We start from the raw sequence: 13,591 nt of genomic DNA on the forward strand, positions 1-13,591 counted from the left end.
ACAACAACACGGAGGGTGGTTACACTATTACTAGTAAACAACAACACGGAGGATGGTTACACTATGTATTACTAGTAAACAACAACATGGAGGATGGTTACACTATTACTAGTAAACAACAACATGGAGGATGGTTACACTATTACTAGTAAACAACAACACGGAGGATGGTTACACTATTACTAGTAAACAACAACATGGAGGATGGTTACACTATTACTAGTAAACAACAACATGGAGGATGGTTACAATATGTATTACTTATATATAATGTAAATACTTCAGGGAATTAATGGTCATGGGATGTCCCTCAGTCTATGGCAGTCATATACATATCAGGCAGTCATATTTGCATTTTTCCCCCATCCAGATTGATTCCCAGCTTTATGTTATAAGTAAATGCACAGAAGTATTTCTCCCAGTAGAGGAAACATCTCTGTCTCTACCTCCCCTGTCGTGCAGTGACCACTAACCTCTTCCTTCTTACTCAAGGGGATTTGGGCTGGAATGTTTTGGCTCTTCGTGTTCTTATCTTGTGACCATGACATACAGTAGATTATTCTAGAACACAGATGGCATATACACTCAGTAAGAACTCACGGTTCTTATCTTATCAACGTGTCAGTCAGTTTGTGTGTGTCTGTGTGTGTGTGTCTGTGTGTCTGTGTGTCTGTGTGTCTGTGTGTGTGTGTCTGTGTGTCTGTGTGTGTGTGTCTGTGTGTCTGTGTGTGTGTGTCTGTGTGTCTGTGTGTGTGTGTGTGTGTCTGTGTGTCTGTGTGTGTGTGTCTGTGTGTCTGTGTGTGTGTGTCTGTGTCTGTGTGTGTCTGTGTGTGTGCGTCTGTGTGTCTGTGTGTGTGTGTCTGTGTGTCTGTGAGTGTGTCTGTGTCTGTGTGTGTCTGTGTGTCTGTGTCTGTGTGTGTCTGTGTGTGTCTGTGTGTGTCTGTGTGTCTGTGTCTGTGTGTCTGTGTGTGTCTGTGTGTCTGTGTCTGTGTGTGTCTGTGTGTCTGTGTGTCTGTGTGTGTCTGTGTGTCTGTGTGTCTGTGTGTCTGTGTGTGTCTGTGTGTGTCTGTGTGTCTGTGTGTCTGTGTGTGTCTGTGTGTCTGTGTGTGTCTGTGTGTCTGTGTCTGTGTGTGTCTGTGTGTCTGTGTGTGTCTGTGTGTCTGTGTGTCTGTGTGTGTCTGTGTGTCTGTGTGTGTCTGTGTGTGTCTGTGTGTCTGTGTCTGTGTGTGTCTGTGTGTCATCAGAAAGGGACTAAAAGTTCAGTTACTTGGGTCTCCAGAGATACAGACACAGTGTTCCGTCAGCAGTATCTGGATTCATTGTAGAGATGGCTGGTTGTGTACACAGAAATAGAGTCTATAGAACTGATGTTCCCATTCATGTCAATGATGGCATAATAGATTGTGTTTCTATCGTTGTATACCCGTGGTCATTGTCCCTCACAGGCCCTATTGAAGTAGGTGCTATTGTCCTGTTGGTCCATGTAACAGGCAGCTGGACCTGGACAAGTCTCAATGAATAACTCTGCCCCAAATGGTACCCTGTTCCATAAGGGCCCTGGTCAATAGTAGTGCACTATATAGGGAATAGGGCCCTGGTCAATAGAAGTGCACTATATAGGGAATAGGGCCCTGGTCAATAGTAGTGCACTATATAGGGAATAGGGCTCTGGTCAATAGTAGTGGACTATATAGGGAATATGGCCCTGGTCTAAAGTAGTGCACTATATAGGGAATAGGGTGCCATTGGCCATAGGGCTCTGGTCAAAAGTAGTGAACTATATAGGGAATAGGGTGCCATAGTACTCTGGTCAATAGTAGTGCACTATATGGTGCCATTTGGGAAGCAGTCCATGTCTCTGTCTATTGAATCATCCTGGTTATTCCCCATTCCTACATAAAGTGTTTGTTAGTTTTCGTTACACTATCCAAGTGTGTGTGTGTGTGTGTGTGTGTGTGTGTGTGTGTGTGTGTGTGTGTGTGTGTGTGTGTGTGTGTGTGTGTGTGTGTGTGTGTGTGTGTGTGTGTGTGTGTGTGTGTGTGTGTGTGTGTGTGTGTGTGTGTGTGAGAGAGAGAGAGAGACGCTCTCTATAGCTGCATTCCTAACATTCTCCTGTTCTCTTTCACTCCAGCTGAACAGCAAACACAAAGAATGGGGGACACACACACTCTCTCTACCTTTTTTCCCTGTCTCATCATGGATCTCTGTATACATGGCTGTGGTAGCCACGTTTAGCTAGCTGGGACTGGGCATCATGTATTATAGATGGCTGTGGTAGTCACGTTTAGCTAGCTGTGGTAGCCACGTTTAGCTAGCTGTGGTAGCTACGTTTAGCTAGCTGTGGTAGTCACGTTTAGCTAGCTGGGACTGGGCATCATGTATTATAGATGGCTGTGGTAGCCACGTTTAGCTAGCTGGGACTGGGCATCATGTATTATACATGGCTGTGGTAGCCACGTTTAGCTAGCTGGGACTGGGCATCATGTATTATAGATGGCTGTGGTAGCCACGTTTAGCTAGCTGTGGTAGCCACGTTTAGCTAGCTGTGGTAGCCACGTTTAGCTAGCTGGGACTGGGCATCATGTATTATAGATGGCTGTGGTAGCCACGTTTAGCTAGCTGTGGTAGTCACGTTTAGCTAGCTGGGACTGGGCATCATGTATTATATATGGCTGTGGTAGCCACGTTTAGCTAGCTGGGACTGGGCATCATGTATTATAGATGGCTGTGGTAGCCACGTTTAGCTAGCTGTGGTAGCCACGTTTAGCTAGCTGGGACTGGGCATCATGTATTATATATGGCTGTGGTAGCTACGTTTAGCTAGCTGTGGTAGCTACGTTTAGCTAGCTGGGACTGGGCATCATGTATTATACATGGCTGTACTGTGGTAGCTACGTTTAGCTAGCTGGGACTGGGCATCATGTATTATACATGGCTGTGGTAGCCACGTTTAGCTAGCTGTGGTAGCTACGTTTAGCTAGCTGTGGTAGCCACGTTTAGCTAGCTGGGACTGGGCATCATGTATTACCTGTTTATTCAATTGATCCAAAATATATTATTTTAATAAACATACACTGAGTGTACAAAACATTAAGAACACCTGCTATTTCCATGACATCGACTGACCAGGTGAACCGAGGTGAAAGCTGTGATCCCTTATTGATGTCACTTGTTAAATCCACTTCAATCAGTGCAGATGAAGGGGAGGAGACCTGGTTGAAGAATAATTTTAAGCCTCGAGACAATTGAGTACTGTGTATGTATGCCATTCCGAGGGTAAATGGGCAAAATACAAAATATTTAAGTACCATTGAATGGTTTATGTCAAGCAAATTCTAGACTTGACAGTTATTATATTATAGCCATTAAAAGTTGACTAAGGCCAACGATTTGAGTTGAACACATTGTCTTTGAGTTGACCACATTGTCTTTGAGTTGACCACATTGTCTTTGAGTTGACCACATTGTCTTTGAGTTGACCACATTGTCTTTGAGTTGACCACATTGTCTTTGAGTTGAACACATTGTCTTTGAGTTGAACACATTGTCTTTGAGTTGACCACATTGTCTTTGAGTTGACCACATTGTCTTTGAGTTGACCACATTGTCTTTGAGTTGACCACATTGTCTTTGAGTTGACCACATTGTCTTTGAGTTGACCACATTGCATATGTTAAGATACAATAGGGTGTGTCTAGTAGTACGATGTGATAGTGTGTGGTATAAATACTACTATTGAAATATGATACAGTAGTAAGATAATAGGAGGCAGTTGTGATACAGTAGGATGTGGTGGAGTTGTTAGTAGTTTTATGATACAGTAGGATGTGGTGGAGTTGTTAGTAGTTTTATGATACAGTAGGATGTGGTGGAGTTGTTAGATAGTACAGTAGTTTTATGATACAGTAGGATGTGGTGGAGTTGTTAGTAGTATTATGATACAGTAGGATGTGGTGGAGTTGTTAGATAGTACAGTAGTTTTATGATACAGTAGGATGTGGTGTAGGTGTTAGTACAGTAGTTTTATGATACAGTAGGATGTGGTGGAGTTGTTAGATAGTACAGTAGTTTTATGATACAGTAGGATGTGGTGTAGGTGTTAGTACAGTAGTTTTATGATACAGTAGGATGTGGTAGAGTTGTTAGATAATACAGTAGTATTATGATACAGTAGGATGTGGTGTAGGTGTTAGTACAGTAGTTTTATGATACAGTAGGATGTGGTGTAGGTGTTAGTACAGTAGTTTTATGATACAGTAGGATGCGGTGGAGTTGTTAGATAGTACAGTAGGATGTGGTGGAGTTGTTAGATGATACAGTAGGATGTGGTGGAGTTGTTAGATAGTACAGTAGTTTTATGATACAGTAGGATGTGGTGGAGTTGTTGGATAGTACACTAGTAGTATGATACAGTAGGATGTGGTGGAGTTGTTAGATAGTACAGTAGTATTATGACTCAGTAGGATGTAGTGGAGTTGTTAGTAGTTTTATGATACAGTAGGATGTGGTAGAGTTGTTAGATAGTACAGTAGTATTATGATACAGTAGGATGTGGTGTAGGTGTTGGATAGTACAGTAGTTTTATGATACAGTAGGATGTGGTGTTAGTACAGTAGTTTTATGATACAGTAGGATGTGGTGGAGTTGTTGGATAGTACAGTAGTATTATGATACAGTAGGATGTGGTGTAGGTGTTGGATAGTACAGTAGTTTTATGATACAGTAGGATGTGGTGGAGTTGTTGGATAGTACAGTAGAATGTGGTGGAGTTGTTAGATGATACAGTAGGATGTGGTGGAGTTGTTGGATAGTACAGTAGTATTATGATACAGTAGGATGTGGTGGAGTTGTTAGATGATACAGTAGGATGTGGTGGAGTTGTTGGATAGTACAGTATTAGTATGATACAGTAGGATGTGGTGGAGTTGTTAGTACAGTAGTTTTATGATACAGTAGGATGTGGTGGAGTTGTTGGATAGTACAGTAGGATGTGGTGGAGTTGTTAGATGATACAGTAGGATGTGGTGGAGTTGATGGATAGTACAGTAGTATTATGATACAGTAGGATGTGGTGGAGTTGTTAGATGATACAGTAGGATGTGGTGGAGTTGTTGGATAGTACAGTATTAGTATGATACAGTAGGATGTGGTGGAGTTGTTAGTACAGTAGTTTTATGATACAGTAGGATGTGGTGGAGTTGTTGGATAGTACAGTAGGATGTGGTGGAGTTGTTAGATGATACAGTAGGATGTGGTGGAGTTGATGGATAGTACAGTAGTATTATGATACAGTAGGATGTGGTGGAGTTGTTAGATGATACAATAGGATGTGGTGGAGTTGTTGGATAGTACAGTAGTAGTATGATACAGTAGGATGTGGTGGAGTTGTTAGTACAGTAGTTTTATGATACAGTTGGATGTGGTGGAGTTGTTGAACAGTACAGAAGGATGGTGCAGAGACCAAAGCCAGTTGCCAGTGTAATATCATGTGTGTGGTCTCATCACCAGCTGTGTGCAGCCTCTGCACCAGCTGAGTGCGGTCTGTGCACCAGCTGTGTAAAGGTTGTGTGTGGGAAGCTAAGTAGCGTGAGCATGGTTTCAGTTAGTCACACTGTGTTAATATTATACTTCTGGTGTCTGTGGCATGTTTGATTTTCCCACACACACACCAGAGTTTTTTCTGGGTTAAAATGTGGCTTAGGCGATGGGCGTGGTGGGGGCGTGGCCACTGGTGCAGTCGCCGACTGGACATTTTGTCCGCAATGACAAAATGTGCAGTTTTAAAGTTAATTTAATTCAAATTTACACATTTTCGCAATGGCTTATGCTATCTGAGTGACTCAAACATTATAACAAAGTCAATGGGGGCCCCATTGCCATGACAAACATACTCCTGAATGCATAATAATAATAATAAAATGAAGTATTCTCCCTGACTTTCTAGTTTTAATATTTTGGTGATTGTTATTTAAAAATGTATAGGTCCATTATCTTTTCTACAAACTTTATATGTGGTTTTAGTTATTTAAGTTTAGACTGAAAACTTTTTTTACATCCTGAGAAAAATGTAAAAAAAATATATATATATATATAATATATATGTACACTACCGTTCAAAAGTTTGGGGTCACTTAGAAATGTCCTTGTTTTTGCAAAACACCAGTCTCAACGTCAACAGTGAAGAGGCGACTCCGGGATGCTGGCCTTTTTTTACCTTTATTTAACTAGGCAAGTCAGTTAAGAACAAATTCTTATTTTCAATGACGGCCTAGGAACAGTGGGTTAACTGCCTGTTCAGGGGCAGAACGACAGATTTTGTACCTTGTCAGCTCGGGGATTTGAACTTGCAACCTTTCAGTTACTAGTCCAATGCTCTAACCACTAGGCTACCCTGCCGCCCCTACTCTCTAACCACTAGGCTACCCTGCCGCCCCTACTCTCTAACCACTAGGCTACCCTGCCGCCCCTACTCTCTAACCACTAGGCTACCCTGCCGCCCCTACTCTCTAACCACTAGGCTACCCTGCCGCCCCTACTCTCTAACCACTAGGCTACCCTGCCGCCCCTACTCTCTAACCACTAGGCTACCCTGCCGCCCCTACTCTCTAACCACTAGGCTACCCTGCCGCCCCTACTCTCTAACCACTAGGCTACCCTGCCGCCCCTACTCTCTAACCACTAGGCTACCCTGCCGCCCCAGGGTAGCCTACTTCTAGGCAGAGTTGCAAAAGAAAAAGCCATATCTCAGACTGGCCAATGAAAAGAAAAGATTAAGATGGGCAAAAGAACACAGACACTGGACAGAGGAACTCTGCCTAGAAGGCCAGCATCCCGAAGTCGCCTCATTCACTGTTGACGTTGAGACTGGTGTTTTGCGGGTATTATTTAATGAAGCTGCCAGTTGAGGACTTGTCCAACCTGTTTCTCAAACTAGAAACTCTAATGTACTTGTCCTCTTGCTCAGTTGTGCACCGGGGCCTCCCACTCCTCTTTCTATTCTGGTTAGAGCCAGTTTGCGCTGTTCTGTGAAGGGAGTAGTACACAGCGTTGTACAAGATCTTCAGTTTCTTGCAAATTCTTGCATGGAATATTCTTCTATTCTCAGAACAAGAATAGACTGACGAGTGTCAGAAGAAAGTCTTTGTTTCTGGCCATTTTGAACCTGTTATTGAACCCACAAATGCTGATGCTCCAGATATTCAACTAGTCTAAAGAAGGCCAGTTTTATTGCTTCTTTAATCAGAACAGTAGTTTTCAGCTGCGCTAACATAATTGCAACAGGGTTTTCTAATGATCAATTAGCTTTTTAAAATGCTAAACTTGGATTAGCTAACACAACGTGCCATTGGAACACAGGAGTGATGGTTGCTGATAATGGGCCTCTGTAGTCTGTACACCTATGTAGATATTCCATAAAAAATCTGCCATTTCCAGCTACAATAGTCATTTACAACATTAAAAATGTTTACACTATTTCTGATCAAATTAATGTTATTTTAATTGACAAAATTTGCTTTTCTTTAAAAAACAAGGACATTTCTAAGTGACCCCAAACTTTTGAACGGTAGTGTATATATACAGTACCAGTCAAAAGTTTGGACACACCTACTCATTGAAGGGTTTTTCTTTATTTTTACTATTTTCTACATTGTAGAATAATAGTGAAGACGTCAAACCTATGAAATAACACATATTGAATCATGCAGTAACCAATTGCTGCAAAGAAACCACTACTAAAGGACACCAATAAGAAGAAGAGACTTGCTTGGGCCAAAAAACGCGAGCAATGGATTTGCGATTTATGGTTCCAACCACCGTGTCTTTGTGAGATGCAGAGTAGGTGAACGGATGATCTCCTCATGGGTCGTTCCAAACGTGAAGCAAGGAGGAGGAGGTGTGATGGTGTGGTGGTGCTGGTGACACTGTCTGTGATTTATTTAGAATTCAAGGCACACTTAACCAGCATGGCTACCACAGCATTCTGCAGCGATACGCCATCACATCTGGTTTGCACTTAGTGGGACTATCATTTGTTCTTCAACAGGACAATGACCCAAAACACACCTCCAGGCTGTGTAAGGGCTATTTGACTAAGAAGGAGAGTGATGGAGGGCTGCATCAGATGACCTGGCCTCCACAATCCCCCAAACTCAACCCAATTGAGATGGTTTGGGATGAGTTGGACCGTAGAGTGAAGAAAAAGCAGCCAACAAGTGCTCAGCATGTGTGGGAACTCCTTCAAGACTGCTGGAAAAGCATTCCAGTTGACTACCTCATGAAGCTGGTTGAGAGAATGCCAAGAATGTGAAAATCTGTCTTCAAGGCAAATGGTGGCTATTTGAAGAATCTCAAATATTAAATTGATTTGTTTAACACTATTTTGGTTACTACATGATTCCATATGTGTTATTTCATAGTTTTAATGTCGTCACTATTATTCTACAATGTAGAACATAGTAATAATAAAGACAAACCCTTGAATGAGTAGGTGTTTCCAAACTTTTGACTGGTACTATATATATATATAAATATTTTACTGTTTGGCCAAAGGTGGCCCACTCTAGACAGACACAGACACAGACACAGACACAGACACAGACACAGACACAGACACAGACAGACAGACAGACAGACAGACAGACAGACAGACAGACAGACAGACAGACAGACAGACAGACAGACAGACAGACAGACAGACAGACAGACAGACAGACAGACAGACAGACAGACAGACAGACAGACGCACACACACACACAATTTTTTTAATAATACTACATACTTTTTATATTACTACGTACTTTGTATATTACTACATACTTGGGAGATAATTACTGTGAAATGACTCAGACGACATCCATATTGACATATTCCATAATATGCAGTAGGCCTTGTCTGGGAAAGTCACTCTGGCCTGATTTCTGCTCCATTTCAGCACTGTTACAGAAGGATAGTCTGGTCATTGACTGTGGAAGACATACTATGTGTCCTGGATTGATGATCTTTGAGTCTGTCTGTCCTGTCTGTCGTTGTGGGTTTAGATGGACCTGATGGATGGGCTGGGGCTGGGTGGTTGAGTGGGGGTCAGAGGGTTGGCCTGGCACTGTGGCAGTAGCTCCCTGTCCCGTCCCAGACAGACCTGGGTTCAAATACAATTTGAAATAATTTCAAACTACTTTGTCTGTGCTTTGATTGAGCTTGTCTGGCGTAACGGAACCCATAGAAGAGATCCCGCCCACCTGGCACTGCAGGCAGGCTAAAGCAAACGCTCGCACTATTTGAGAAGATATGGAATACTATTTGAACCCAGGTCCCAGCCGGCCCAGCCAGACGACAGTCCAGCCCAGGCAGACTACAGTCCAGCCCAGGCAGGCCACATTGAGAGGCGGTGTACTGGAAGTGATTGGGGTTCAGCAGAGATAGACTGGACCGTGCCAATGGCCTCGTTCCAAATCACACTATTATTGCCTTTTATAGGGGCTCTGGTGAAAAGTAGTGCACTACATCAGGAATAGGGTGCCATTTGGGACGTATATACAGTACTGACCCCCTCCTTCCCTCCACAGCCCCCTCCCTTACAGCCATGACCCCCCCCTCCCTTACAGCCATGACCCCCACCCCCTTACAGCCATGACCCCCCACTTCCCATTCTGTCATGACCCCCCCCCCCCCTTACAGCCATGAGCCCACCCCCTTACAGCCATGACCCCCCCTTACAGCCATGAGCCCACCCTTCCTTACAGCCATGACCCCACCCCCTTACAGCCATGACCCCCCCCTTACAGCCATGACCTCACCCCCGCCTTACAGCCATGACCTCCCCTGTCTTACAGCCATGACCCCCCCCCACCCTTACAGCCATGACCCCCACTACCCCTCTACTTATCTACCTCCATTACCTCTCTACCTTCACAACCCATCTACTCCTCTGCCCCTGCCACCTCCTCTACCCCCCTACCCATCTATCCCCTCTACATATCTACCTCCACTACCCCTCTACCCTCACTACCCACCTACTCCTCCACTCCCAGTACACCTTCTACCCCCTCGACCCTCTACTCATCTGCCTCCTCTACCCCCTCTACCTCCTTTACTTGGGGGGGGGGCGCAGCTAGCCTAGTGGTTAGAGCGTTGGACTAGTAACCGAAAGGCTGCAAGATCGAATCCCCGAGCTGACAAGGTAAAAAAATCTGTTGTTCTGCCCCTGAACAAGGCAGTTAACCCACTGTTCCCTGGTAGGCCATCATTGAAAATAAGAATTTGTTCTTAACTGACTTGCCTAGTTAAAGGTAAAATCTAATTAAAATGAAAAAATACCTCCTTTACCTACTCCACAAAGGCCACCATTGTTCCTAGTGCAGGAGGCAGAGAGCAGCAGCTAGGATCCGTCCCTAATGGCCCCCTATTCCCTATATAGTGCACTACTTCGGACCAGGGTCCATAGTCAAAAGTAGTGCACTAAATAGACAATAGGGGGCCATTTGGGGTGCAGTCTTGCAGACCAAGGCAGAGCATGCCATGCCAACACAGGCCTGCTGGAATAACACAACACACAGTGGTTGGACAGCAGACTTAACATGCAAACCCAGCTCTCTCTACTAAAACGCTGCTCTTAAAAATCACACACTCTCTCTCCTCTGCCACCTGCCCCTCTCTCCCTCTCCTCCTCCCTCTCAATCTCTTTCTCTCTACCTCTCCTCTGCCACCTCCCTCCTCTTTCTCGCTCTCTCTCTCTTTCTCCACTCCCTCCCTCTTTCCTCCTCTTCCTCCTCCCAGCCACCTCTTCCTCTCCTCGCCGTGCCGCATCAGACATGGAGCAGGCCCGCCCACAGACCAGCGGGGAGGAGGAGCTACAACTGCAGCTGGCTCTGGCCATGAGCCGAGAGGAGAGTGAAAAGGTAACACACACACACTCACACACACACACACACACACACTGAACAAGAGGCACTGACACACTCTGACTACATGCAGTGTGAGAATGTTATGAACGTGGCTGCCTCCCTCCCACTCAGACACCCTGCAGAGCTCAGAGCTCTCTCTCTCTCTCTCTCTCACTCTCTCTCTCTCTCTCTCTGTCTCATACACACTCCCCTGCAGAGCTCAGATCTCTCTCTCTCTCTCTCTCTCTCCCTCTCTCTCTCTCCCTCTCTCTCTCTCTCTCTCTCTCCCTCTCTCTCTCTCTCTCTCCCTCTCTCTCTCTCTCTCTCTCTCTCTCTCTCTCTCTCTCTCTCTCTCTCTCTCCCACTCTCTCTCTCTCTCTCTCCCTCTCTCTCCCTCTCTCTCTCTCTCTGTCCTCTAAGTGTCATCCATTTCACTGAGCCTTAAATAGAAACCAATATCATCCCTCTCTCATTGTGATGCGATCTATAACACCTGGCCAATCAAAGACACAGATACTCAGAGTTGGCCGCCGACCTGGCCAATGACAGAGTGCGATGCTGCAGAGTGATCCGCCGGCAGCTGTGCTGAGTGACTGGACTGGACAGGGTGGAGCTATTGATCCATTGTTAGCTAGCCTGGTATTGATGGCACTGTTAGCTAGCCTGGTATTGATCCACTGTTAGCTAGCCTGGTATTGATGGCACTGAATGGCCTCTGTGTCTCTGTGTTGTTAGATGGTGCATTCTGCACCGAGGCCTGGGACTGAAAAACACTTAGCTCCTTTTGTAAAACACACACAATATCTTAGCTCTTTATATAAAACACACACAATATCTTAGGTCCTTTTATAAAACACACACAATATCTTAGGTCCTTTTGTAAAACACACACAATATCTTAGCTCTTTATATAAAACACACACAATATCTTAGGTCCTTTTGTAAAACACACACAATATCTTAGCTCTTTATATAAAACACACACAATATCTTAGGTCCTTTTATAAAACACACACAATATCTTAGGTCCTTTTGTTCAACACTACAATATCTTAGGTCCTTTTATAAAACACACACAATATCTTAGGTCCTTTTGTAAAACACCACAATATCTTAGGTCCTTTTGTAAAACACACACAATATCTTAGCTCTTTCAATAAAACACACACAATATCTTAGGTCCTTTTGTTCAACACTACAATATCTTAGGTCCTTTTGTAAAACACACACAATATCTTAGGTCCTTTTGTTCAACACTACAATATCTTAGGTCCTTTTGTAAAACACCACAATATCTTAGGTCCTTTTGTTCAACACTACAATATCTTAGGTCCTTTTGTAAAACACCACAATATCTTAGGTCCTTTTGTAAAACACACACAATATCTTAGGTCCTTTTGTAAAACACACACAATATCTTAGGTCCTTTTGTAAAACACCACAATATCTTAGGTCCTTTTGTAAAACACACACAATATCTTAGGTCCTTTTATAAAACACACACAATATCTTAGGTCCTTTTATAAAACACACACAATATCTTAGGTCCTTTTATAAAACACACAAAAACTCATCGTTGACTAACTTTATAAGCTGAATATTGGTCAACTTTTACAGACTTTCAATTTCCAAATGTTAGTCCAACTCCTAACCCAGAGCTTATTGATCTACTGGCTGTCGAGAGACAAATGATTTCAGGTGTTCTTTTCTACCCGTTAGTTAATTCATCATTGTCATTTATGTGCCGGAGTCACCTGGTGTCCCTGATCCCTGACTAGAAACACATGAAAAGTAGAAGTGTTTTGAGGTCATTTATGTGCCGGAGTCACCTGGTGTCCCTGATCCCTGACTAGAAACACATGAAAAGTAGAAGTGTTTTTAGGTCATTTATGTGCCGGAGTCACCTGGTGTCCCTGATGCCTGACTAGAAACACATGAAAAGTAGAAGTGTTTTTAGGTCATTTATGTGCCGGAGTCACCTGGTGTCCCTGATCCCTGACTAGAAACACATGAAAAGTAGAAGTGTTTTTAGGTCATTTATGTGCCGGAGTCACCTGGTGTCCCTGATCCCTGACTAGAAACACATGAAAAGTAGAAGTGTTTTTAGGTCATTTATGTGCCGGAGTCACCTGGTGTCCCTGATCCCTGACTAGAAACACATGAAAAGTAGAAGTGTTTTGAGTGCAGTCAGCCCTGCTAATAACACCACCCCCTTTAACACTCCAGCCTGCTCCCCCGGTGGACACTGATGAACAGACACAGCTCCAGATCGCCCTGAGCCTCAGCAAGGAGGAAGCTCAGAAGGTACTGCTGAGATGTAGCCCCTCGAGCCCCCTGCATCCTCATACCCTAAAATAGGGTTGTAAAAATCCAGAAACATTCCCCAAAATTCCCAGGTTTCCCATAAATCCCGTTTGGAGATCTCTCTCCCTCCTGATTCTGTGAGTCCTTCAACTGGGATTTCTGGGAAATTAGGGAATTTCAGGAAGGTTACGAGAATTTTGCAATGCTAAACCCTAACCCTAACCAAACCATTCTACCTCCTGCTGCTGCAAGCTCTCTCTCTCTCTCCCTCTCTCTCTCTGTCTCTCTGTCTCTCTGTCTCTCTCTCTCTCTGTCTCTCTCTCTCTCTGTCTCTCTCTCGCTCACTCTCTTAGACCTGTGGGTCAAATGAACTTTGACCCTGGTTCCTGAACAGCCAAGCAGCTTG

General features: G+C 44.0%; 1 protein-coding gene across 2 annotated transcripts in view; it reads left to right on the forward strand.

Annotated features, from left to right (window-relative positions):
- epn3a (epsin 3a) overlaps positions 1–13,591 on the forward strand; it is a 53,333-nt gene that overhangs the window by 18,776 nt on the left and 20,966 nt on the right. Inside the window, exons 7-8 of one of the 2 annotated variants that reach the window (XM_031821399.1) lie at positions 10,775–10,896; positions 13,108–13,185. In XM_031821399.1, coding sequence (XP_031677259.1) covers positions 10,775–10,896; positions 13,108–13,185 — 200 coding nt within the window. The remainder of the gene's footprint in view (positions 1–10,774; positions 10,897–13,107; positions 13,186–13,591) is intronic. The other variant, XM_031821400.1, reaches the window with a different exon arrangement.

Source organism: Oncorhynchus kisutch, unplaced genomic scaffold (genome assembly GCF_002021735.2).
Source record: "Oncorhynchus kisutch isolate 150728-3 unplaced genomic scaffold, Okis_V2 scaffold3971, whole genome shotgun sequence".
NCBI classification, from domain to species: Eukaryota; Metazoa; Chordata; class Actinopteri; order Salmoniformes; family Salmonidae; genus Oncorhynchus; species Oncorhynchus kisutch.